We start from the raw sequence: 27,689 nt of genomic DNA on the forward strand, positions 1-27,689 counted from the left end.
TTGCGAGCGACACAGTCGACTTACCTTTAAGCAGCCGGAAAATCTTAACGCCTGATGTGTCCCAAGCAAGCGGTGTTCATTCATTCTCTGCCATTACAAGGTCTTTTTCTTCCTTTTTTTTTAAAGCAGTGCTATTTGAAATACGTTTCGATTTGAGGGGAGGGGGAAAACAGTATTTCCAGCCAATGAAGGGGGAAATGTAGCATCTTTATGGCATCGTCTGTGACTGGGTGCTGTTAAAATATGATTAAATCGGAAATATTCGAACAGAAACGTGTGTTGCTCCCTTCTGATCTTTTTTGGGTGGGGTTGGGGTGGAGGAGACTGTTATACTTTTAATCTCTGGAGCTACTGGAATTTTAAACGAAGTGTCAACATGATGTTATTCTCATTCGCTCCGAATCAAGGTTCATTAGCTAGACAGTATGAATATTTTATTGCTTTCGGAAATGAAACTCCTTTGATCTTTTTCTCGGGTTATAAAAAGAATTGCCTGTCATAAAAAAAAAAAAGAAAAAGAATATCGTCCCATCTGCCTTCACATTCTGTATTTATTTTCCTCTGTTTCTCTCCTCCCCCCCCGGCCCCGTAATTTACTTTTATAACAAAAAAACTTTGGATGACCTTCAGAAACTCAACAGCAACAAAAATTCTGAAATGTTTGTCTCTGTTGATCAGTGGATGATATTGAAACGACAGCATTTGGAGCGAACATTAACTATTACATTTACATTTGAAATGAATGATAATTTGGGACTCTACTTATGTTTTTAGATATAGTCCAGGACTCATTTGAGGGGGGGAACATAATGCTAAACTAATGTTCAGTGTATCAATGAATAGGGAGGAACGTACTGTATTACTTTGGTAGCCTAACAATTACAAGCTCTGTATTTCGAATGGGTGAATTTCATTATTTGTGTTTCCTCTGGAAAGTGGAAATTTTAACCATATTTATCCATAGATTAATTCTTTTAGTGACAAATCTCATGTATTAAAAACAATAATACTAATAATAAATTAAATCGAAGAGAATTATTACAGTTAAGTGAAGTTAGAAGATTTCTGACCAAGAAAGATGCATCTGTCTTCTATATGTACCCTGTAGATCCGAATTTGTGTAAAGGAAGTTGTGTCACAAATTCGTATCTAGGGGAATATGTAGTTGACACAAACACTACAGTCATTCTCCCTGAAGAAAAAAAAAAAAACCTAAATAACAGGATGAAAAGAAGCTTTGGCCAGAAGATCGTTTTATAACCGAAAAGAAATATTGGGGGATTTACCTAAACTCCCAACTCTAGTACTCCTGTGGTAAACTTTATCACCTCGTTGTAATAAAAATCTGAGCTGCTAGGGGTGTCAGAAGTCTTACATCACTGAAACTCAGGAGGGAAAACTCTGTTGCTTTAATCTGTATAATTGCTTAAAATACACTAGGTATAAATAATCCAGCCAAACGCTGCCCTGTTTCTTGATTTTTATGAAGGGATTATTAGGTGCTTAGATTTTAAAGACCCGTCCAAATGTTGCTTTTTTAATCATGTTTATTACAATGTGGGAGAAGGGAACAGCACCGAGGCTAGTTAATTTTATCTTTAATTGTCCATAAAGCCCTTTATTTCGTGTTCAGGGCAAGGGCTCTCTTCCACCCATGGCTGGAAAATGGTCAATCGGATCCCGAAGCTAAATGTGATTTAGGAGCCCCGGTACCCCGAATTAGCTGATGGATTTTCTATCGACCCAGAACAAGTCCTATTTATCTCTGCCAGTATCGCAGCGCATAGTCGCTACTCAACCCGCTTCATATCACCTCCATTAAGACCGAAATTTAAACACCAGCCAGAGGGATCTCAATGTATCATCTGCCAGGGCATTCATTTTGATCCGGAGCGGACTTCCCTCCCCATCCTCCCCCAAATTACTGAAAATAATCCTTTTTTTTTCCTGTAACACACAACTAACCCAAGACACACCTACTGGAGGGAGTGGGGTTTTGTTATCCCGAGGGATTAAGTGGTGACATTAGGGGTTTAGAGCCTGAGATGCTAATCCGGGCAAGTAACATTGTGCAGGAGCAAGACATTTCACCCTGGCTGAAAATATGTAAATATTGGTGATTAAAAAAAAAAAAATCCTACAGGAGTAAGAATGCCCCTGTGTGAGCATATTTCCTTATCCGGGAATCGCAGGGAACCTCGCCATTGGCCGCCGGTGTCACATGGATTCCTAACTTTGTTCACTTGACAGTATGTAGGAGGGTTTTACGAAACAGGAAAACGAGTAGGGGGGGATAGGAATAAATTTTAGTATTTGTGTGTGTGTGTGTGTGTGTGTGTGGTGTGTGCAATTCAAAGAAATTAATGGCCATGAGTTCGTTTTTGATCAACTCCAACTATGTGGATCCCAAGTTCCCACCCTGCGAAGAATATTCTCAGAATGATTACCTTCCCAATCACTCTCCGGGATATTACAGCAGCCAGAGGCGAGAGACCACTTTCCAACATGAGGCGATGTACCAGCCACGGTCAGCCTGCAACGAGCCGCCCTACCCAGCTTGTCAGGGCTCCGGCCACCAGCCAGCGGTGCTATCCCCAAGGGGTCACGTTCATCCTTCTGCCGGACTTCAGAGCCACCTCTCAGAGGCAAATCACCACTGTGAGTCGGTCACCCCCAGCCCTCCTCCACCCTCCTGTAGCCAAAACTCTATGAACCAAAGCCCATCTCATTCTTCTTGCAAAGAGCCAGTAGTTTATCCCTGGATGAAAAAAGTCCATGTAAGCACGGGTAAGTGAACTAAAGTGGCTTTTGCTTTATACTAACTAGCACCTCAAAGTCTTGTGGAAAGCCTATTGCACCAGTTGTAAAATAACCATTCGTGGAGATTTACGATCGCCTGTTTGCAGAGCAGTATAATTACATCCTCCATAAATTTTTATGGCTCTACTTGGCCAAGTGCCTTTGAAGTCTCTGTTACCATCCTCCTCCAATTTCTTTCAGGGTACTTTTTTATGGTTGTTGAATCTTCGTAAGTTAAGTTTTATGTTTTTGTAATTTGTATTTAAGTGGTGGGTTGAGTAAACTTTTACTATGTTTCCTCTCTCTCTCTCTCTCTCTCTCTCTTTTGACGTGTTATTACAAAGAGAGGGTGTATGTATGGGGGGGATTTTATGGATTTTAAAGAGCATAGATGGTGTGTGTGTATATATATATATATAATTGCACCATCTATGTTATCGAGGAGAGTATGTAAAATATATCTAGGGAAGTTTAAAACACATATAGACATGGATGTACGTCATGCAATCAGGCTGGAGTGTGGGGGTTGGAGATGGGTTAAGTGTATATTTTTGGACGATCGTGGTGCATCTTTCTGCTTCGACTAGTCTCCCAGCAAAACAGCGTGTGACACTTAAAAAAAAATTAAAAGGGCAGCTCAGTAATTTTTTTTTCTCTTCTCCCCCACTCCCCTCTTTGTGTTTGTTCAGTAAACCCCAGTTGCACAGGAGGGGAACCGAAGCGCTCCCGGACAGCTTATACCAGGCAGCAAGTCCTGGAACTGGAGAAAGAATTCCACTATAATCGCTATCTCACGCGGAGGCGCAGAGTAGAAATTGCCCATTCTCTTTGCCTGTCCGAGCGCCAGATCAAAATATGGTTCCAGAACAGGAGGATGAAATGGAAAAAAGATCATAAATTACCCAATACCAAGATCAGGTCTAATTCTTCCAACTCTTCTGCAAGCCTGCAGATACAAGGAGGGTCTCAGAACCGAGCCAATGCACCAGCCACTGGCCTATAACTGTTTCTTGTGTGTGTGCGTGTGTGTGTGTGTGTGAGAGAGAGAGAGTGTGTATGTGTGTGTAGGAGACACATGATAATTTTTTTATGTTCCAAGGGGCGTAACGGGGGCATACTCTTTATTTATAGAAAAGGAGGGAAACTCAGCTACAAAACAAACAAACAAACAACAGAGATGTGCTTTTGTGCTCCCTCCCATTAAAAGAAGGCTGTGGATAGTAGTTTTCAAATTTGGCTAAGATGAATCCTTGTTTCATCTTTAATCACGCCAAACTCTGCCCCATTTGTCATGTTTACTCTCCCGTACAAAGGATGGACCTTATGCTTGCTATTACCTCGACAACCAGTGTTCACTTTAATAAATGAGGCTCAGTTTCTTCAAGAGGAACTGAATTTTCTTTGCTTTTCTTTTGCTGCCTACCAGCCCCAAAGCGAAAGTTTCTATTCAGATCCCCAAGGGCATAGCAGTTCTGGCAACGGTAACACAGCCCTACAGACCAAAAACAAACAAACAAACAACAACAACCCCAACTCCATGCGCTATGAGGACCAGGGGGACTGAATAGATGTTAAGTATTGTAACGATCAGGGTCATACAGCTGGAGAACGAAGAGATTGGCACAATTTAAAACAAACCGAGTGAAATTTGGGGTGGGGGTGGGGCTGGGAAGGAGACCAACATAATGGAGACTTATGTAAGAAACCCCCTGCCACTTTTGAGTCCAGCAGGTTAATTACCTCACTTGTAAATCTTGGGGGTGGGGGGGGGGGCAACGTATTTAGTTTAGAAAGTTGATGATCAAGTAATGCCACCTGAATTTAAACGTTCTTCAAAGGGGGTGTGGGAAGGGAGGGCTCTTTGTAAAAAGGATGCTTCTCCACTAAGATTCAGTCCATTTTTGTACTGAGAATGTGAATAAAAAATGGAAGCTGGGGATCCCCTTCTTTCTTGATGGAAAAGGGGTTATGAACTTCGAACAGATTTATTTTTTTCTTTCCATGTTCTATAGTACTTGACATTCCGAGCTGATGTGATTTCAAAGAACTTTTGGGATCTTCGTTTCCCCCTTCCAGTTGTTCATATGAATTACCTCCTATTGTTCTTTGTGATATTCATGATAACTTGTACATAGCAGAACGAAAGCAAGTAGAAATAAAATTTTCGTTGTGACTATAAACAGTGTGTGTTTAAAAAAAATAAGTTTTTTTTTTAATTTAAAATGTTTGTTAGTTTTATAAGGATTTCTGTCAATTGCACCTCTCTAATGAGAACAAAATATGTTTGACTATAGGGTATCTCAGCCTTAAGTACTGCTAAGCCTTACATATTGTGATTTATTTATTCTAAGCACATATTAATATGGTTGTATGATATGTTCGCAAACTGGTTTCAACTGTGTTGGGTCATTAAAGCGCTACATTGTATTAAGGAATTAAAGCAGCAGTGTATTCCTCAGGAGAGGCTACTTCATTTTAAAAAATCTCCTTCTCCAAGGTATTTAATGCATTAATGAGTATAATTTTTGCACAGATGTTTCTCGGTGTTTGCAGGTTTTCTGTGTATTTTTATATTACAAAGGAACTGGCTACTGCAATAGCTCAAACCCTGACAAGCAAATAGATAATCAAGAAGACAAATGGCTTCTTTTGTGAGCCACAGCTCCTGTATTAATTTTCATTTTCTTGCTCATAGAAAGTATCGAAAATACTGTTCAGGGCGAAATAACATTCCAGTTCTAAGTTACATTTCAAAAAAAAGAAGAAGAAGAAAGGGGTGGAGTGGGCTTGTGGGAAGGAGGCCTCTAGACCATACAAAGAAAATCATAATTTTCTGAATCATTCCCTATAAGAAAATGGTTTTCGCTTATTTATGAGATTTTATGAATTTGTCTCGGCCTCTAAGTCATGATTAAAATACCCCACCACGTTATTAAGAACAAAGACCTGGCTTGGGATATTTAAAGTGGTAGAATGGCTATTTCTGTTCTTAGGGTACTCAGCAATTTAACTCAGACCTTGCAAACAAACTGCGTTCAAAAGTTGTTCCTTCCTCCCACACCTCAATAAATCGCCCATTACGTCTTTTACTCTGTTGACTTTGTAACAGTTTGTAAGAAATATGTATATGGTCATGTGACACAGAGCCGCTGCACGTCTTGTGTTGGAAAAATGGAGTTGTGTATGTATTTGATTAACTTTTGCCCCTTTAAAGGCAAAAAGAGCAAACCTTCCGAGTTTTTATTTCGATGAGGGGTGGTCGGGACTGCACTTATTTTGATGGCTGATTCCCCCCCCCCCTTTGATCTGCTTCCTATGTAAAGGCGATGCAATTTTCAGATAGAGGCTATGCTCTTAAGGGTACCAAAACAGTTCTTAAAAAGCATATGCTGTTAGGAATGCAACTTCTATAGAACTAAATCAAAGCTGGAAAGTATGAATAGAATTGAAGGGGGAGAAAAGAAGATTTCTATAGGACCTAAAAGTTCACAGCCATTATAAGCAGACAGAAGCCAAGAAAAATGCGAGAATTATACAGAAAATCATTAATCACTTCTTTTCTTTAAATACTTATCCTTTCCCCATTGTTATTCAACAGCAAATCTCCGCAGACCGTCTGTTGGGAAAAAAGTACCCGGAGTCCTACAAAAATCTTCAAGGGGAATAATAACAATAAAAAAATCTGGATCATAAAGTTGAAAACTTTTTTTTTTTTTTTTTGGAAAACAAAATGGAACAAACAACAACTCTCACTTGGGAAGAAACCACTCAAACCATGAATAGCGTCTATTGGGCGTTGGAAAAAGGATGTGGGAATACACAAGGTAAAAGAACCGACTGCTCGGCATGCATTTTTGATCGTTTTATTGCCTTTTTTCAAGAGTAAGTTTTTTTGGGGGGAGGGGGGGGCACATGAATCCTTTACGGGATTTTCCTCCGTTTCCTCATTTTATTTTGTCTGAGGGGGAGAGAGAAAAGAAAGATATCAAATGGATTACATATACAGGGGATGCTAAAAACCCGTATTTTTCCATTTTATGGTGTGAATCCTATAGAGTTTGGCTTTGCTCGGATAATTCTTTTATCTCATGGAATACAGAGGAAAAGCAGATAGCTCAGATATTGGCCTTTTTGTGACCAAGACAGCCTTGCTATTTCAAATTATATTCCTCCATGTTCTATTTTGCCTTCTTGAAGCTTTGCAACCTAAATTAAAGGGCTTTGTACAAACGTCACGTGAGACTATGGAAAGATCAGTCTGGTAGATGATTTCTTTTTTAGTGTGTCAGATGTTCCTTTGAGGAATAACAGTGTTCGAATCCTTTAGCCAAATCAGACTTTTTGAGTTTCTCGTTTCTGCTTAGAAAAGTTGTTTTGTGGAAGGGTTTGGCCTTTAGAGACCGTGTTTGCGTGAGCCGGGCTTGTCTGATTGCTGTTTGTTTCAAGACTTTCTGCATTTTACTGGGGAGGCTGAAAGGCAAAATAAACAAATAAATTGAGGCAAAATTCTGAGCTGCCGAGCACAGATCGCGTAGAGGGTTCACCCAAAGGACACGTTTTCTAACTGATTAGCTGAGTATTATAGCCAAGGATTGACCTCTCAAACCCCTTGACCTTTCCAAGACTGGACATTGTGCTGTGTAACATTTCCAGCGTCGAACTGGACGGGGGCTAAGGCAAACTTTGCACCTCCGGAAAGAATCTTTTAAACCACGCGTGTTCATGGTTGTTTCTTAATGTTTCCATTGCTGGGCCAGCGCGGGGAATGCAGAGGAAAGGCGTCCCAGAACGATCGGATTTTTTGTGTTTGCTTGTTTGGCTTTTAATGTCTTAGTCATTCTGTATTCAATCTGGTCACAATGCATTGTTTCTCTTCCTGGCTTTGGGTTTCATCTCAAAGCACAGAGGGTCTCCACTGTAAAAGACAAAGGGCAGCTGAGTTTTTTAGAGTCGGGAAGCTTGCGGTCAGTGCAAGGGGAAAGATCTCTGGGCTGGCTCGGCCACTTGGGTTTGTTTTGTTTTGTTTACCTCTCAGGAGAGGGCTTTCTAAAAAGGACCCTTACACTACCCCAGCCAAACGCCTCTCACTTTTCCTCAAACCTCAGCTATCTTCTCCCTTCCAGATAATCCTTTGTTTCGGAGCGTCTCCTCTCTCTTCCCCCCCTCCTCCCGCTTTTCCTCCCCCCGCTCCTAGCCCGCAACACTCTCAAAAGCCCTTCACAGCTCGTCTGTATCTGCTAAAGGGGTGTGATATTTGCTGATGCCGTCAGGGATTTCTTTTTGATGGTGGTGGAGGGGAGGAGAGGGGAGCTACAGGAGGGCAGGCGGTAAGGGTGGTTATCTGTGAATGTTGTTGAAACCACCTCGCTCCTTTGCAAATTGTGGCCTTCGGTGGCTCACGGTGGCCCTTAGTCCTGATAGCGAGGAACACTTGTATTGACACGGGACAGCGTTTACACAGTCACTCCGGGGTTTGTTGAATTCTAAACGGCGAGGGATGAAGAACTGTTTTCGGACTGACGGGCTAAAGGCTCCGTCAGACATTTGGTAGCCCTCTCCAGACCTTGCTGGCCACCTAGAACCGTTTCAATAACTGAGTTGACGCCCGCTACCTTTGTTTATATCGGCGCGGTGTTCAGTGACTTAGGGACGACTCCGCTTCATAGCTGTGTCAGGGGCACCCCGGGAAACAAAGCATGAAAGACTCATCGCTCATGGGCAGGTATTAAAGCCACATACCCAGCCAGAGACAGGCCAGGTGTCTTCTGGAGTCTCCGTTTAGATCTCGATATGACACCTGATGGTTCGACTCATCGCTCTGAGATTTTACTCTTCCGACCTAGTCCCTGGTGGAAGAATGTAAATATTTTTAATCAGCATGAGTCTGAAAGGTGTCTCCTTGGGACATGGCCTTTCTGTCCCATGCACTTCTTTGTTCGCTCCGCCAGCGTCTTGAAATCGAAGCCGGACCAAAAGTCTATTGCATCAAACCAACTGGAATAGCTTGTCTAATTGCCACTATGATCTGAGATTTATTTATTTGGAAGCCAGAGCAAATATATATACATATACATGGATACAGGGCATTTTAATCTATCTATCTATCTATCTATCTATCTATCTATCTATCTATCTATCTATCTATCTATCTATCTATCTATCTATTATTAAAATACAACGCGCGAGATTGTCTCTGTATAATATAAATATACGTGGGGGAAGGTATTTATATACAAATACTTTCAAACACACACCGGGAAAATTTCTATGTTGTAGGTGTCTAGGTGTATCGACACCTTGTTGCAGTGTTCGGGTTCCTTCAAATGTTCCTCTTTGAGTAAGGACCTGGGTGGTGGGAGCAGTTTGGGAGTTTCTCTGCCTGAACACCTTCCCCCTGACAGATTTATGATCTCCAATAAAACCGGCGTGTTTAAATTCGTAAATCAATCTTCCCTTCTCACTATATAAACGTTCATTTTATCTCTCGAAAGAAAGCTGCTTTGATGATAGCCCCTCGGAGGCTGAGGGTGCTGTTTATGGCCGCATTTCCTATTCTTTGAACTTTTAGCGAAAGTTGCTCTTCTTAGAAACAAAGGCAGCAGGATTTTTCCTTTTTTGTTTGTTTATTTTGGGGCAAGCAACATTCGGATGCGGGATAGTTTGGTGTTTTTTTTTTAAAGGGCTCCACTGAAGGAAAGTGTGTGGCTTTTCAGTTTACCCCCTCCTACTCTGATAATGTCCCAAATTGAAAAATCATCTAATTTAAGGGGTGAAGGAAGTTTGCTTTATTAGGTAACTGCTCCTCTATCAACATACAGTGACACCGAAAGGATGTTTTAAAAAAAACAGAATACATTCACTGTTCCTTTTCTGTGTTCCTCTCTCTCTGTATTACACCTTCACCCAGAATTTTTAGCCGAAGGTTTTGGGGTTTTTTTAAGCAATTTCGCGCAATAAGGTCTATGCTTTAAAAACAAGTGTGAAGCTTTTCCAGGCAATTTGCTCCCGTATTCATTTTCTGAAGCTTTAAACAGCCCTTTCAGCCATCACAGCCACTTCAAAATGTTGCCTGGATTGAACGCTGGGTTTGAATTTTCTCACCTTTTATTAATTAGTTTGTAAACTGCACTCTTTCAGGTAGCTGCTTTCCTAGAGAGTGGATTATTAAACTCCGGACAACTCTCGCTAAAGCTCCATGCCTGTCTTTATTTTATCTATGTTTAGAGGTATTCCCAGGCTTGCAAGAGTAGAGCTTCATAGTCAAACGCATTCCACCTTGTCTGTTACTCGAGGTCTCACACGGTTCTATTGTTTGATCTTCAGTGGCTCCTTATGCCCTGTATCCATTCTATTGTTTGAGGAGGTGAGACCGTCATCCTTAGCACCTGAAAAACAAGGATGAGGGACCCCTACGCTAGATTTGTAAAAAAAATCTTAGCTTCCTTGCAGGGCTGAAAGAAAACCGGTGTCGTAGCTATGTCTGTACATGCGTGTGCCTGTGTTTATGTAAACATATATAAGTATGTTGCTACATACAGACGTGCGCACATTGTTTTGTGTCAGTGAGGCATTGCCTGCTTGGGATTTGGTCCATAGGCAGCTTCTTGTAGATTCACTATAAGCAGCTTCCTTTGTTGGCCAGGATTCCGTTTTGGGGCATCTCAGCTCAGAGCCAAAACTGACTTCAAAAATGCAATAAAGACTCACAAAACAATAACAGCAGAAGCTCTCGCCCTGTATCCTAATGGGAAATTCTTAAAAAAAAAAAAAAAAATCTGGATCCATGAGCATAAATATCCTCGGAGGACTTTGGAGCCTAAAACTGTTGTTCTAATCAGTGTAATAAAATGTCAGGGAGAAAAGCATTATGTGCCTAGCAGGGCAAAGAGGCATCAGGGTTGGGGAAAGTGTTTAAATATTCTAAACTTCGAGGGGAGTGGGGGTGGACACCCTAACGTTGCGTCCTTTACCAGACGTATGTATATTACTGTATATTGTGCTGTGCATACACTCATCCCACGTTCACACGCCTGTGCAAGTATGCATATGTGTTTATAGAAATAACTAGGTAGCCAGAATATCTCTGTAGATCTAGAATGTTACTTTCAATTCTAAACTTATTTTTTTGGGGGGATAAACACTGTTCCAATGGAAGGTCACAGTGGTCCTTTGAGTATGAAACTGAGAGACCCCCTTCCCCCTTCCAGATCACGTGATTCATTAAATAATTAATGCAGAGGTTGCAGAATAGATATGTATTCGTCAGGAACATCGCAGACATGGTCTCCTTGTGTCTGACGTGAAATTCAACTGTCCTTTAAAAAACAAGCCTATAGCAGAGGGGGGGAAAAAGAGAGAGAGAGAGAAAGGGAGAGAGAGAGGGAGAGAGAGAGAAAGGGAGAGAGAGAGAGAGGGAGAGAGAGAGAAAAGAGTCTTCAATAAAACAATTCTCAGGAAGAAAGAAGCCACGCCGAGGGTTGGATTGTTGTGAGTAGCAGGGTCTTCCCAATTCCTAGCGTGTCTATATGTCCATGTAAATTTATTGTTTGTTATTAATGTTATTGTCGTAAAATGTGACAAATAGCCGTCTTCATTTCCTCCCATTTCTCTTCACATGGTGGTATGTGTGTTAATACCCATCGAGGCATTTCATTGATATTTTTAGGAATATTCCTTTCTCTCCCTCTCTCTCTCTCTCTCTCTCTCTCTCCTCACAACCTTTCTCCCTCTCTCTCTTTTTGAAACCCCCTTTCTTGATTTATTACAATAAGCATGTCAGCAGCAGTGCGGCTGCCATTGTGTGTGTGCGTGTGTGTTTGTGAGAGAGTTGTGTTGTTTATGGCGGTGTCCAAGATAAATCATTTCTCAAGTGAAAATGATGTGCAAGCGATGATATTTTAGAGCGAGAATTTCTCTCTGCTCCACTCCCTGGAGTTGATTATTTCAGACGATTTACAGTAATAGATCAGCAGCTAATATGAAAGCTCTATAGCTGGGGGTCTTAAATTACAGCATCTGTGATTACCAATTAAGGAGAGATTTGTATAAATTTGGTAAACCGGGAACGCCTCATTGGCATATAAACCTAGTAAAAGACCAGGACCTTAATATAAAAATTACTGCTAGGAGTCTTGTATTGCAGCATCACTTTACTAGCTATTCCTCATTTTTTCACCATCTTGTCCCCTCTCCCTCTCTAATAAGGACTTTATTGCACCATAAACACAGGTTGTTGAGGCGTGTTTATGCTTGTTTGAGGCTTTTTTTATTTATTTTGGTTTGGTTTGGGATTTTTTGTTTGTTTGTTTGTTTGTTTTTTTAAGCCTGAATGTGTCCCATTGTATGCCAGCTGATCAGGGGGGAAAAATCAAATAAATAACTAAATTTGAAAATGAAAATCAAATTGCTGCAGGGAGTCAAAATGTGCGGCTGCCTCTTAAATAGGGATAGCGTTTGATCACAAGCAGAGAATGAAGTTACTTTGTCAGTGGAGGACAAAACAATAGGTGAGCTTCCTTGCCTTCCAAACTAACGACACGGGTTCTAAGCTAATGGAGCGATGTTATGGGTTTCGTTCCGAAACCTGAGCATTTTACCCATTTATAATTACCAAAGACTGTTAACAAAAAGGCAGCGAATCCGTCCCCAAATAATTCGTTATTCTTTTTATGCAAAGAGGAAATAGTTTGCACCGCTTCATTGCTGCAAGATCTTGCTATGATAAGTAGGTAGGTAAATAATGTCCTTAGGATAAAAGTTTCAGGAGTTTAGATAACAAAGGACATTTTGTTAGGAACGGAGAGCCTGCTTTCTGTGATTTAGACTGGTGTAAATTCGAAGTAAACCTATTGAGGGCAATGGAATTACACTGATATAAAACTAGCGTACAGGAGAGCAGAAGCTTGCCCAAGTCCTCAAGAAACTAAGATAGGCATAGCTTGCCAACAGATGTTAGCTTTTCACTGGCACTTGATATATAGTATATATATGAACTATAATAAGTAAATCCCTTTCAACCAATTGAGGCAGCCCAGTAAAGTTAAGACTTTGGGGAGCAGATTATTCTCCTAAAGAGCAGAGTTGATGGGTAAAAGACATAATGTTACCTGTTTAAAAAGCAAGAGTGTATATGAATGAGAATTCGCATCCTTGATAGAAAATGGAAGGTCAGAAGTCAACCACTTAGAATTTCCATTTTAAAACTTGACCAAACAGGTTAAAACCGTGATTGTTGAAAGGGAAGGAGGAAGCGGGAAATAGCATTTTTAAATATGTAACATGCAAGGAGTCAGTAAAACAGACAACAGGGTTGCAGATTAAATGTTCACACCGGATTCTCAAAAGAGACTCCAACCACATTTTCCGCGCTTCCTTTAGCCCCCGTGAGCCAAGTTTAACACCGTCATGAGGGGTGATATTTAACTCTGTCTGCTACGGTAAACCTTTATGTAGTAAAATTAGAGGAACTCAGCGACTTTCATTAAATATTAAGGGAGATCCGGGGACGGTGAACAAGCCAGGAATGCAACATCATTCTTTGTCAGGCATATATTAATTTAAATCGTTGGCTTCCAATTGATTTTGACCACTTGTTTTTTAGGTCTGAGATTCTGAGCATGAAAAATTAGCCCACTGAGGAAGGCTCCTGTAGTTACGAAGTTGGAAGGAGCGAAAATATTAATTTCGCTCTCATTATCGTTATTATTACGGCTCCTTTGCTGTCATTAAAGCTTCAGACAGTGCACCACACATAACTCTATCGTCCAGCCCCCATGCATTAGTCGCATTAAAGGGGGGTATAAATCAATAGCAGGGGGGTTATTCGGTTCTGGTTCCAGACGCCATTGTGCAAAAGTCTCCCTTAAATAAGTCAGATGTCAGGAAGAGCTTCGGGTCCCGCAGGATGTTGAATCGGACAAGGCGGCAAACATTTATGCTTTTGACACCCTTGGCTATAATGAATCCCATTTCCCCATTCACCTGGCACCATATACTCTCCGAATCCATTACTGATATCGCTATCTCTATCCCTAGCCTTTTGATTTAAGGTGGGGGAGGGGGGAAGATGCCTATTTCAGATAACACTTACATTTCTGCCTTGCCTTTCCAGCTGGTTTCTAGCAGGGTGGGGCAGAATTGTGATTTATCTGATGCAAAGATTTTGGCTTGAGATAAGCCTGGCTGTAGGATCTATCTTATTGGTAATGTTGCCTCAGATCTTCTTCGCTTCTATACTTAGATTTTTATCAATGAGCCCTTTAAATAAACAAGGCGAAAGTTTCACAGTGCTCTTTCTTTCTTTCTTTCTTTCTTTCTTTCTTTCTTTCTTTCTTTCTTTCTTTCTTTCTTTCTTTCTTTCTAGAAATTTGCCACCGTTGTATCAAGCTGGTATTTACCAAGAACGGTTTATTTCTGCCTGGAGCCTTCTCAATAACTAGTCTCTGTGTTTTTCTCGCTCTCTCTGTCCCTCCGATGGCTACCGATTATTTAGCATCGGATGACGTAATACAATGAAAAGGGTTTCGTTTTGTCCAGATTTGGGCAACCAAAAGAGCTCTCATTGTTCCTTTGGTTGGTCAAACAACAGCAGCAAAAACTCCTCTTACCCAGCCATGATCTTTGTAACTCCCTGCCATACCTACCTCATTAAATCACACATATTTTCCCATTGTGTTCATTATTGGTTTATTTATCGATCAGGTAATATAACTTCGGTGATTAGCTCTCTCCTACGGACTAAAACTATGTGTAGATCGTTAAAAAAATGTTGTCTATATTTCTTTATTAACTCGGTTAAACTGAATGCATCAGGAAGCAGCGGGTGGAATATTCTTCCTTGTGTTATAGTTATAAACGATATGAATAATATTTAAAATACTTGATGAGCTATTGATCTTGTCATTAAAATAGTTCAGGTTATTATTGTTTCGCTCATTTCTTTGCAATAAGCTGTTCTTCTTGTCTACCACCGTTTCAGAAAAGTTTGATCCACCAGTATGAAGAATCAATATTTACGTTATCATATGCCATTTCCAAAGGCAACTTTTCTCCCCCCATCACACCCACCCTCCCGTACATATACACACACCATTCCTTTCCCAGAGAGGCAGCTATTAAGGTGGAAAATATAAGTCCTTAGTTCATAATTTATTGCAGGCTGTAAGAGAGTGTTACGTAAGATCAAAGAATTATGGAAGGATAGGACTCTTCGGAACTGCTATGTAAGGAGGCCGGTAGCTAATACAGAACAGGGTAATACCTGCAGTCAGTACATAAGCTTGTAGACTCAACAGATGAGGTCTCAAGTATATGAACAATGCATTTCCAGTATACAGTATTATAACTCTTATTCCTTATACACTGTCCAATTTCTGTTTTAAAATACATAAGATTCAGGAATCATTCACGGGCCATCCATTTATTCCGGCTGATCACTTCTAAACAAAAGGATTTAAAAAGAGGTTGATATTACATTGTAAATGCAAGATGACCATTGTTCGTTAAAATAACTGGCCCCTACACCAATAACTGTGGCCCTGTCAAAGGGAGTGAATTATTTTAACAAATCGTATTGTCTAAAAGAAGAAAAAGAAACAACAAACAGATAAACATGCATGCAGAGAGGAATAAAGCAATTAATGTCCGAAATAAGTATAGGCTATACAGGCCTTAAAAACTGCCGATGACCCATAGCGCACTCCCCTGCAACTTGGCTGATACATTTCTGTTTAAAAAGAGATTGGGACGAGATTTATTTGGAGCAAAGACAAAGGGAAAGGAGACCCTGGTTTTCTGTTAAAGAGGCAAAAGGTTGGATATAATGATGGTGTCCTTTGAAGTTCCGGGTGGTTTTTTTTTTTGCTGGGGGTGGAGTGGGGGGCTAATAACCACATTTCAACACTTGACTGCGATAAACCAAATCAGGTGCTATTTCAGAAAATCAGAGCCATAAATCAGAAGGGTTTGATTCCTTTTTGTTTAAAGACAGAGAGGGGTTAACTAAAGAATTTTCGTTCAATAGCATTGAATATTTTGGGTTAAATCCGATACCTCGGCCCTTCTTGGCAGAAGGATCTCGAGATCGGAAGAGAGGGCGACAAAAAATAGGGTAACAGTCTCTCCACGCTGGCACCAATGAGCTCAACAGGGGTTTCTGAAGGGAGACTCTGGCAAGTCAAATGGCCAGCTGTGTCATGACATTTTAATAGGCAACTTTTGTCCTTTCCTGAAAATCAGCCCAGGCCTTTCCATTCTCAATAGCCGTAACACATCAACACTCAGTGATCCCCAAGAGCCGGATCCAAAGCCCATTGAAGTCAATGGATGTTTTCCAATTCAGTCCAGGGGAGTGACTCCATTAGGCCAATAGGACATCAGTGATGGAAGGCTCAGAATCTCCCTGATTAAAAACAACACAAAACAATCGGTAAGGAGACTTTCCCCCTCTCTCCCGCCCCTCCTTCCCCCCCACCCCCCCGTTTTGGTGTGCCAAAGCCAGACGATGGCAAACCTTACCCCTCTCATCCTTCAGATAGATTTTTGTTCACTCTTCAATTTTAGGAGAGGTTAAAAATACCATACAGGATCATGTCCATTGACTTCTATTACTTCCCAACCTCAGTGATTAAACTCAAAAGTCTGATAGGCTAAGTTGCAATTCACAAATATCGAAAAGGATCGCAATGACCCCCCAAAAATGCCGAATGTATCGCTTAACTTTTTTTTTTTTTTTTTTTTTGGTCGAGACATATGGAATCAATTTTGAATCTTGACATTGAAGACTGGCCAATTCCTACTGGCCTCTAAAACCAGAATCCAGTTGGTTCTCCTCTCTCCGGCACCTCTTGTCACTCAGTATTATGCCCGTCTTGCAACATTTTAAGTCTTTATAAAGAGAAATAGCTTTTCAGAGAGGTGCCAGGGATTCCTCCCCCCCCCCTCCACAACGGGGAAAATAAGTACAAGACCCGCACTCCCCCACCCCTCCCACTATCTCTGGGCATTCTGGAAAGGGGTCTCCATCCTTGCAACACTTAACGCGGTTTTGGAAGGTTTTTCTTCAGTCAAGGCAGTTCCGTTCGAAACGAGTGAGTCCAAAAATCAAAGCATCTTTGGGGGGGGGAGGATAGGGGGGAGGAAGGGAGAGAAATCCGTCCGACAAAGCTGTCAGCAAGATCCACTGGGGTACAATAAAGTAGTTTCTTTTCTTCTCTTTAATTTGCTTGCTTCAGTTCAGACACTTGCAGCAGCCGATTTCCCCCCTTCTCTCCTTCTTCCTGAAGTCCTTGGTGGCGAGCTAACACAGGTAAGCGGTAAGGAGGGGGGGGGAATTGATGCAACTTTGCCTTTCCGTACTCTAAGAATTCCAGCGCTCTGAGATATAATTAATCGCTCCCAAAGCTTTGACAGGCCAGAGGCTTCTCCATTGGTCAACGTGAACTATAGCTGACTTTCCCTAGTCTCAAATTAAGACTGATCTTTCCGAAACATAGCCAGGGAAGTTGAAGATGAGCAAGAAAAAAAAAAAAAAAAAAAAAGAAAAAGGGAAAAGTTGCGTGATTCATACCTAGACGGGATACAGAAGCTTTCTTTAAAGTCCGTGTTTCCCAGCTAGGTTTCCCTGGGACACATTTGTTAAAGCGTTAGCACCTCTCCGCTGTTTGGAAAAAAACTACAAACGCCGCTTTGGAAAAGCGGAGTGTTAAACTGAAGAATGTATGTGAGCGTGATTTATGGCCCTCAGAAGTTTTGTTTACTTGGAGGAGCTCCTAATTGCAAGTCTTTTTCTGGAAGCCCATGTCTTCTAAAAATTCCACGACGCTGATAGTGGGTTCCCTCCCCACCCCCCTCAAATTCTGCTTTTATTTGCCAGATGTGATTAACAAACATCTGGCCAGTTTACTTGTTTTCCCCGATAGCTGACCAATTAATTTTGGTGGCATGGGTAAGTATGCGAGCCTTCAACATTTTAGATAAGAACAGTCTTTTATTATGAATCCCACCAGCTAAAATGTTTTCAGACCATGAAAGGAGCTCCAAATCTGCTCGGGGTTTTGGAGAATCCACAATAAAGATTTATTTTTTAAATGTAATTTCTTCAATGAGCTCCATTTTAAAAGGAGGGGCAGGAAAACGACTCATGTTGGAATATATGACACAATATTTACTAGTGCTGTTTCGTCACTCATTCTGGGGCTAGGAGTCGGAAGAATTGGTCTCTTTGTTAAGGCCCGATGTGTATTTTAAGAGTGAGTTGCAACACAACGAAGTTTATGCGGAAGACAGGAAGACAAATGGGATTAAATTTGAAATTCACTTTTTTTTTTAATGTGCTCCCTGTTCAATTTGGCTGGTGTTTGTTTGTATCCTTTTGTACTCTGATAATAACTCAGTTCCTGGGACAATTTGTTAGCTAGAAAAATGCCCCCATACCTTGTAAAACCGCAAAAGTTTAGACTCAATGTCTAATATTTCCCGAGGCAAACTAGTGTATATTGGCAGAGAGCTACACAAGCGCCGGATTTTTTGCTGAAAATTGCCTTGCATTAAATTTCCTCAGATCCAGAATTATCTTTACTCGCCTCCAGCGAAACTTGAAATGTTTTTTTTTACCAAGCGCTTGGTCTGTTGGCGAATAAAATCTGAGGGGAACCACAAGGCCCTAAATGACAGTAATTTAATTGATTTTATCATAAATCATCAACTCCGTGAAGAACCAAAGTTTTCATTGAAGTAAATTGATATTAATGGACGATTTTTGAAATTCCAACTCTCTCTCTCTCGAGTTGGAATAGATTTTTGGTGCGCCTGTATCTCTTGGTTTGGATTTCATTCTCGCCACCACTCTCACGACAAACTCATTATACATTTTGGGGACCTTATTTTTCTTGCTTTTGTAAGGATCAAGTCTTAATGAGGCAGCCGGGCAACGTTCAAGCACAGAAACACCACGGATCGGATTATTCTCGGTAGATGGTCCATCAGAAGAGAAATATTTTTTTTCAGAGAGTCGTCCTTAAAGTATGGTTTTGTCTGGATAGCATGTGTGTGTGTGGGTGTGATTATAGCGAGATCCAGTAGCCCTACATTTGTGTTAAACATCACTGGGAAGGACATTGTTGCATTCCAAATCACACATTCATTTCATTGCTAAGCATGCATGAGCTAGAGGAGATTTTAAAACAGAACTATGATCTCGGGTGCCGAGTTCCATCTAAATATCCCCCACAATAACGACACTGAAACCCTGTTAAACATTGTTGTTCCGAATTCTTTCTCCTCTAATTAAAAATTAACTATTTACTGCACTAAGAGACTGTTATGGATGATAGCCTTTTGATATGTTGATGAATATGAGAGACCAAAGACCCTTACAATATTACAGTATTTTAGCACTGCCAGTGATGGATTGATCTATCTATATGGATCACTGGTCATGCTATGTGTATACACACACACATATATATGCAAATTCATGTGTACATCTACATGATATGTGTCTACTACGTGTGCTTGTATAGTGTATTTGTAGTGTATAATAAATACACTATACAATGAGAATGTAAAATAAAAATATGTTCTCATTGTATCTAATTATACAACATCTATAGAATGCTATACATGTGTATTTGTAGTATACAATAAAAAATTATAACAAGAGATTGCAAAAGGAAAATATATTCTCATTGTATCTAGTTAGACAACACACTATACAAACACGTAGAGACCCAGAAATATGATTCCTGAACATAACGCTCTCTCTCTCTTTCTCTCTCTCTCTTCTCTCTGACATTCCTCCCTCAGAAATTGTTACCTATCTGTATGTGACATCAAATGAAGGCAGGTAAAATGGACCCCTTGTGCATCCCTCCTTCCCACCCATCCCCCGCCCCGCATCACGCTTCCTTTCTTTTCTTTCTTTCTTTTTTTTATTCAGAGGAATGTAGCTATAAAGTAACGGAATGCCTTCATTTTATAACAGAAACTGCCCAGTCAATAGATATTGGATGCTATCCAGGAATCCTTTCTAGAGGAAAAAAATATATATATCCTCATTTTCCCTCCAGATTTTTTATTTTTTTTAAAGTGACTTAAAATCTGGCTAGCCCATAAGCAGATCAGGGGGGCAGCCAGTGTAGAATCTACCGCAGTGGAACACGCGTCCTCTTTCCAGGGGTCGAGAAAGGCTTTAACTGTAAATCCACTCGGTTAAGAGAGGGAGCGTGGGGGGTTAAACTGCTCCAGCAGCCACCCCAGCCCACAGCGTCTCTCTCTAGTAAAGTGCAGGAGCAGGTTATCAGCAGCAGATTCAAAGCTGAGGTCTTCGGAGATTGTGGCTGCTGTCGCTCGGAGCGGAGCAATCATCTTCCTTCAGCCATCCTCTTTCTTTCTTTCTTTCTTTCTTTCTTTCTTTCTTTCTTTCTTTCTTTCTTTCTTTCTTTCTTTCTTTCCTTCCCCTCTAGTTCCTTCCACCTCTTCTGGCATTTGGCTCGGAGCTGAGACTTTGCAAGCTTGTGGTTTTGGTGAAGACTTCGCACCTCCGTTTTCCTCCTCTGCTTAGAGGACCGAACAACAACAAAAAAACCAAAAGCAAAACAAAGTATCTGAGGGGAATGACTGGGGAGGTGGGAAAAAAGAAAGCGACTGCTGGCAACTAAGTTTAGAGAATTCACTGGAAAGGGGGGGACATGCTGTGTGCGGGGGGGGGGGGGAGAAGTTCATTTAACAATTCTGTATAAAATGGGTAAAAGGTTGACGTCTACCAGTCACGTGAGCGCATAATTCAAGTCATTATTTTGGCATTTAGAAAGGGTGGGGGGAGTGTATGTGGGAGAGGGCTTCTGTCCTCTCTAGTCTCGCTGGTCACTGGCTTCCTAAATATCTATTTACAGCACTCTGGTACCCAAACCCTTCCCCCACTCCGAAAGGGAAAAAAAATTACAGTATAGCAACATGTGTGGGTGAAAGACTTTTGGCGACCAGAGATTTATAGAAGAGGAGAGGGCTTCAGGGGGTGGGGGGGGGGGGGGGGAAACGGCCAGGAATAGTGGGCGCCCTGGTTTTGTTGTTGTTTTGCATTTAGGAGGTAATTCAAAAGCACTTCCGCCGATTGATCATTAACCCGGTGAGTTATTACTCTTGTAAGCAAAGGTCATGGAGAGAAAGAGGGCTAATCTCTCAAAGACACCGTACACTCCGTTTCATTTTGATTTCTTATCCGGAGCTGGCTTCTGTTTAGACTTTTTGTGTGTGTATGAGACAGAGACAGAGAGAGAAAGAGAGAGAGAGAGCCCTTTTCGAGTGTCCCTAATCCATCCCTCCTCAACCTCAGCATTCCTACCCCTCACCTTCTTAAGAGAGGAGACGGGTTGGCCTCCATAATTCGGATATTGACATCCTGTTACAAAGTAAACAAAAGGAAACGGAAGGGGATAGTGACCAGTCTTGCAATCTATCTATCTATCTATCTATCTATCTATCTATCTATCTAGAGAGAAAGATAAATGTTCCTATTAAGATTATAGTGCCTAATTTGAGAATACCCATAATTCACCACTAATATCTTTTAATAATGGTACATAATGCATGAGCCTATTGTTGGCAGTGAGGTAAAGAGGGGAGGAGTGGAGGGTAGTGATTTTATTTTTAATCCGGGTCCCGCAAAAAGTAGCAAAAACCACTTTTGCTGGCGTCACTAAAAATCTTTCTCGGAGCCTTTATTTATTTTGTTTCTGTTTTCCCCCGCCTTCTCTAGTCAAGCCAAAAAATGCGACTTTCCTCCTCTCTCCACCTCCTTTTGTTCATCCCCCATCTCCACTCCCCCTTTCTTCCAGGCCCTAGTGTGGGTGGAACTTTTATAGTCATATTGGGTGCGCTGGGGTTCATACGACATAAAGGGCGGTGGGGTTTTCTTTATCTTTATTGATAATCTACAGAGGGAATTAAAAACCCAAGTTAACGTGGTAAGGCTGTGATGTAAATGGAAGATAGCCAATGTTGTGTATTAAAACGTGTGTGTGTGTGTGTGTGTGTGTAATAATAATCATCATCATCATAAATTATGGCTATAGGCCGCAGACCAGAGAGGTCAGCGTGATGTGTGATTTATGTTCCAGGAATGTTGTCACGAGAAGGATAGAGGTGCGGGAGGAACATTTGATTTGAGATTAATAACGTCAACAGACAGAACGGAAACAAGATTATTAAAGCGAGGGAATGTTTCCCAAAACGAAAATAATTTTAAATGAGTTTCTCCCCCCTTCCCCCTCTTTCTTTCTGAATCAAATCGTGTCAAGGTTTCAGTGATAAATCTCCGACTAGTTTTAAAGAGGTTTAAGCTGGTGTCGTTAATCCTTTTATCGAATAACTTTTGTGTAAATGTTACCTACATATAACATAAAATATCTGCTTTTTTTTTAATGGGGATCATTCAAGACAGTGAACAAATTGGCTACATAGGAAAAGATGTGCTGTAAATATTTAAGCTTCTGTTGTCTTCCAGTAAAATCGTCTGGAGGTTTCCATAAGGCTTTCATACCGCCTTACCTAATTAACTCGATACATTTCATTTTTAAAATGCACTTAACCCGGAATTACCAACCGCCTTTAACTAAAAACAATAAAAGGAGGCAAATGATGGGTTGCAGAACAGCTGATTTTTTTTATTAGTATTTATTTAAAACCAAAATTCACCAACAGGAAAAATACGTTTGCATTTCACTACAGCTAATTTCTACCGATAACTATTCTAATGCAAAGCTTGAACAGACACAACTGGTAAATAATCTCCTTCAGAGACGGTTTCCAATGAGCAAGTGGCATCCAAATGTTTGAGAACCATAGAAATGAGAAATGCTAGACATTTACAAGTGAGCTAATACTAAAATATCTGAGAGGGCCATAATGAGGTTGCAAGAATTGTCTTGAAACTGCTTCATATATGAACCCAGTTATTTTTAAAAAATACTTATCTGAATGTCTGCCTGATACCAGTCCTTCATCTTGATGATACTTGTGTCTGTGTCTGTGTGTGTGTGTGTGTGTGTATATATATACACACACACACAGACACACATATATAAAACAACTTTCGGAAAGTGCTAAAAACTTTGATGAAATGTCTCCTTTAGTTACATTGTTGAAAAAATGCCTCACACAGAACAATGGATTTTTTTGTATTTAATTTTTGTCCATTAGACACTTTTTCCCACCATTACCACTGGAAGAGTTCTCTGTGTAATAAGTCCGATTTCCCATACCGTTGTGATGGAAGTTTTATCACTTTTCTGTTTTACAGTTCTCTTTCTTTCTCAAACCGCTGCGCTGTCTCATTTGTGCTGGACCAGACAACGGAGAATTGGTGAGTGTTATTAAACACGATGCCTGGCCATTAAAAAATGAACTTCTTAGAACCAGAAACCACTCTTTTTAAAAAAAAAAAAAAAACTTGTTTAGTTTTTACTTAGAGCCAACTTGTTTTCCTTTCACCACATTTATAATGACGATTATTGCCTTAACTTTTCTGTGAAGAGTTTTCGTTTTGCTACTGGATTGTCTTTAAACTTTATGGTTTATGGTTATAATTTTGGGTGGACATTTTAAATGGAAAATGTTTTCTGTATTCCCTTTGAAAGGAAGTCTAAAATGACCAGGACTGCAAAATTTGGCTGACCTTGTAATGCAGCTGATACAGTCACTTTTTAAAACAACACAAAACTGCAACAAAAAGTAGAAGCGGAAATACAAGGTGATATGGAGCCTAATATCTACTTACAAGACACTCAGTGTATAGAAATGCAGCTTTGATTTTATTATTTTTTATTCTCCAGTTATTTAAAAAAGGAACCCAAACTTGGTACTTCAGAAAAAGTTCTTTGCAGAGTTCACGGCACCTCTGATGTTCTAGGTATTCGAGCACAAGTCCATGAGGTCCCATTTGCGACAGTCTGTTGACTATTGCAGGGTCTTTTAAAAAGAATAATCCGTGAATCCTATTCGTGTCTCCTCCATGCCGCTCTGTAGCCCTGGTGTTCCAAAATAGACGCCCGCCTGCAGCTGAAGATGTGCGTCCCAGTAGTTCATAAAAAGTTAGAAGGGAAAAAAAAATTCTCAGAGACGATATTTCAGTTACACGGTGGAACCCCCTCACGACACAGGTTTGAAAACTGATGTTAGAACAATAGGTGGAAACACTATCCCCCCTAGTAAGCCTGCAGCCAGCACCTTGAAAGTCTTTTCCACCAGACGCATCCCGAAAGTAAGTTGTTGCAAAAGTAAACAACTTTATTTAGCCCCATTTTCAATGGACACTCATCAAAAGGTGCGAAAGAGTGATGCCAGCGGCACAAGTGGACACACCTTCCAAGCGGGATCCAAACAGCTTTCGTGTCAACCCCTTTCCTTCTCTGCCTACAGTTAAATTCTCCAGTCAGCACTTAACCCAAAGGCGGTGTGGGCAAGAATTAAAGGCGAGGAAGATCATTGCAATCTGGAACAATAACAGCAGGGGAAAGAAAAAAAAAAGTGCAGACACCTAAATTCTTTGCCCTGTCTTCCTCCCACGCTCCCTTTGCAACGCTTCCTTTCCCTGCACCTTCACCAAAACGCATCGGGGAAAGTTTCCGTGTGCGCGCGCCAGGAGTCATAACTCTTGCCCAGTTATAGCAGCAGCGTCTGGCACCATCATCTTCACCATCATATTAATACAAATCTTTATGGTTCAACCCCTCCCGGACTTTGCCTTTCCTATGTGATTTTACTCTCTCTCCCCCTTTAGAAGTGCAAATTCCACCTCCTTCCGTCCACCAACCTACAGTAGGTGGGGAATAGTGTAGCCACCAGCCAGAGAACTTTGACACGCAGACTTAATATTAAAGTTCCCCACGGCTGTAGGCTTTGAGTTGCATCAACACAACGGATTCGTCCTTTTGTCACCCTCTCCTCCCTCCCCCCACCGGTCTCCATTCCCTTTAAAACAAATAATCAGTCCCTGCCTGGCTGATCACCCCCCCCCCTTCCCCCCCCCCCCCCGAAAAGTATATTTCATAATTGTTCCATATTAGGGACTCTTAACAGGAGACAAATCCAGTTGGAGGGAGAGACAAAATATATGCACCAGTTATTGAAAGAAAGACGATTCTAACTGTGGGTGGGAAAGGGGGGGGAGGAGTATGCCTATGTTGAAAGGGTTTATTAACATAAATTGACACCTAATTGTTAAACACGTGAATCAAAGGAAAGCTTTGCTATCTTTCTGTCTAGGCCTCGGTCCACCACGTCTGCAATTAGCATAATTTTTCACTAGTGACGCTGTTTGGAAGGCTGTTGGCTTTGCCCAGCGCTCCAAAGCAAATCTTTAATTTTTTTTTAAATACCACCTAGCTTTATTTCACACACACACACCCCTTCCCCACCCCCCATCCCCTCCACCCTGGCTCATTATTATTACTGTTATTATTTTTAATCCTAGTCCAGCCTTGCCTAGTTAAAGGTTTCGCGTTCAGCTTTTCTTTCTTTCCTTTTTTTCCCTCCTTCCCTTCTTCCCCTCTGCCGTGGCCATTGTTATCAGTGAGCAGGGCGTACCAGTCTATAGGGCAACTAGAATCTCAGGGTTTGTCCATTCAAAGCCCTGAGCTTTTCTACACATCTTGGAAGCTGTAAGCATCTTGCTTTTTTTTTTTTTTTTTTCCTTCCCCAAACGAACAGAGGGAGAGAGAGAGAGAGAGAGAGAGAGAATTTGAGCAGCCGTAACCGAAGGCTACCCTGGCTTAGCCCCCCATCCTTTGGCTTTATTACTGGATTTCTCTCTCTCTTTTTTTTTTCCACGCACACTCACACACTTCTATCTATCTCTATATATTCCTTTAACATTTTTTTAAAGGAAGAGGGTGCAATTCCTTGCTTATTGATTGCTTTGGTGCTGGATGTGAACATACATTATGTCTGCCTGTGCTTTGCTCGTCAGAGACTAAGGTAAGCTGGACTCAAATAGGCTATCACTTTGTGAATGGCGGAGTCTATGTCCCAATGATTTATGACCATATGACTCCAATCTCGGTTCAAGAAGAGTTCACAAGCTTTAAGCTTCCTTCCACGCAGCGACTGTTTTGCAGCCCTCATCCAGGGGCCTTTCTTTCCCCCCTGCTTTTCAGCTGGGGGGTTCTGCTTGGGGGTGATGATGCGGGGGGGGGGGAAGGGAAATTTTAGGAATGTGTCTCTATTTTCCAGGCATATTCACCGCAAGGCAGTCGCTGGAATTTGAGGTGCCTCTCAGCGCCAGCCTATTGTTAAGGGGCATGTCGATAGCGTTCTTATTTTAAACTAAAAACGGGTTTATTCTTTCTTTTCCTCGGTCTGTGAAATATACCTTAGGCGGGGGAGGGGAGGAATGAGCTGCTCTTCCTCCTAAACAGAGTCAGGTAGTGAATTTAGGATTTCCAACATGGAGGGAATCGCTTTAAAGGGAAATAAATAGGCTTAGATCTGTTCCCATCCTCTCACCCAATCTTCCTATGAACCTTTTGACTTAGATCCCTTTTCCTTCTCCATCTCGATATTTCACTGGCATTTTTTTTTCAATCACCTCTAAATCTTTCGCCGTAAAAGTTCTTGTGTTGTGTCTTTAATGTTGTTATCCTTCGCAAAGTGAAACTTGGAAGATGGGGAAACATACTAGACTTGATCCTGCGGTAGTTAATTGGAACATGATATAATCTAATATTTATTATTCTGCCTGAGATTTAAAAAAAAACACACACACACACACACAATTCCTTGGAGTAAATAATTAGGATTCCGGCCGTCTTCGGGAAGATAAATGACCGGCATTTGCGAGGCGTTGAGAGATGAGCTACAAAAGCAAATCTCTTCTGTTGAAGCTCCAAACCAGATAGCTTCGGTTTTTTGGGTGGAGAAGGCGGTACGATTATTGTATGTATTTTTTGAAAATCACCGCTGTTCTTTTTAGCTGCTTTTGATAAGCCCTCGGGCATTTAAAAGAGAAAAAAGAAGAAGAAAAAGAAGATTAAAAAAGAAGAAGAAGAAGAAGAAGAAAGAAAGCCGTGTAAAACAGGAAGGCCTGGGAGAGATTCCCACCTTTTTGCACTCCTCGTCAATTTCAGCCACCCTATTCATAATATATGTACTGCTGGTTGTTAATTAATTCACAGCTCTTCAGCTCGGGTAGAGGAGTATACTTTTTAATATTTATCATGACGAGGAAATAAAACCCGAGTACTCCCTCCAATAATTCTCCGCAAAATTATTCCAGACTCTTTGTCGACAAAATAAATAAATAATATAGCTCTGTGGAAGCTATCGCACCGATTTGGGAGTGGAGAAGTTGATGTATAAAAGCTAAATCAATCTTACATGTGTATATTGGCAGAGAGTGTGTTGTCTGAAGTGCAGTTTGACATAACCACAAACACACAAAAGTCGGGGCAGGAAAAATCGGAGTGTTATTTATTGTAGAGCCGTGCATTGTGTTAAAGCTTTAGTATTTGAAAACATCTCATTAGACTTTATTTACATGCAGTTTATTTTTTAAAAGTGATAAAAATTAAATTTTAAAAATGGCGATAAATATCAAATCCATCCTCGCATAATGTGCATAGTAATGGGGAAAATCCACCGGGTTTTTAAAATAAGTTTGCTGCTTGGTTGATCCCCAGATACCAAATTATTTTCTGATCAGTGTCCATTCTTCTTGGTTTTTTTCCCCCATCCCATGAAGAGAAAGTTCATACTTTGGGCAAAAGGAGGTAGTAAAGGCTGGTTTTTCCGGTTTTCTGGAACTTTTGGGCTTGGATTGGAAAGCAAACCTAAACAGAAGTGGGGGGGGGGAATGATGAAAAGTCAAAGGGATAGAAAGCTAGAACCAAATGGCCTGG

At 41.0% G+C, this 27,689-nt stretch overlaps 2 protein-coding genes across 6 annotated transcripts in view; both read left to right on the plus strand.

Moving 5' to 3' along the window:
- Positions 1-27,689, plus strand: part of HOXB3 (homeobox B3) — a 60,806-nt gene that overhangs the window by 26,349 nt on the left and 6,768 nt on the right. For 3 of the 5 annotated variants that reach the window (XM_027824389.3, XM_043536664.1, XM_043536663.1), the window contains exons 2-3: positions 6,398-6,623; positions 23,096-23,158. The gene's annotated coding sequence lies outside the window, so the exon portion shown is untranslated. Of the gene's footprint in view, positions 1-4,657; positions 5,297-6,397; positions 6,624-17,082; positions 17,105-23,095; positions 23,159-27,689 lie in introns of those variants that run through there. The other 2 variants (XM_043536662.1, XM_043536665.1) reach the window with 2 other exon arrangements.
- HOXB4 (homeobox B4) lies at positions 710-4,765 on the plus strand. The gene is made up of 2 exons (XM_007061927.4): positions 710-2,787; positions 3,489-4,765. Exons 1-2 carry the CDS (start codon positions 2,364-2,366, stop codon positions 3,800-3,802), a joined length of 738 nt encoding a protein of 245 aa, XP_007061989.1. The 5' UTR covers positions 710-2,363; the 3' UTR covers positions 3,803-4,765.

This window comes from Chelonia mydas, chromosome 27 (genome assembly GCF_015237465.2).
Source record: "Chelonia mydas isolate rCheMyd1 chromosome 27, rCheMyd1.pri.v2, whole genome shotgun sequence".
In the NCBI taxonomy this organism is placed as follows: Eukaryota; Metazoa; Chordata; order Testudines; family Cheloniidae; genus Chelonia; species Chelonia mydas.

Excerpts from the sequence above, each read along its gene's own strand:
- HOXB4 (XM_007061927.4), top strand. The coding sequence starts at position 2,364 with ATGGCCATGAGTTCGTTTTTGATCAACTCCAACTATGTGGATCCCAAG. Across the intron at positions 2,788-3,488 it reads AAAAGTCCATGTAAGCACGG|TAAACCCCAGTTGCACAGGA; the intron begins GTAAGTGAACTA and ends GTGTTTGTTCAG.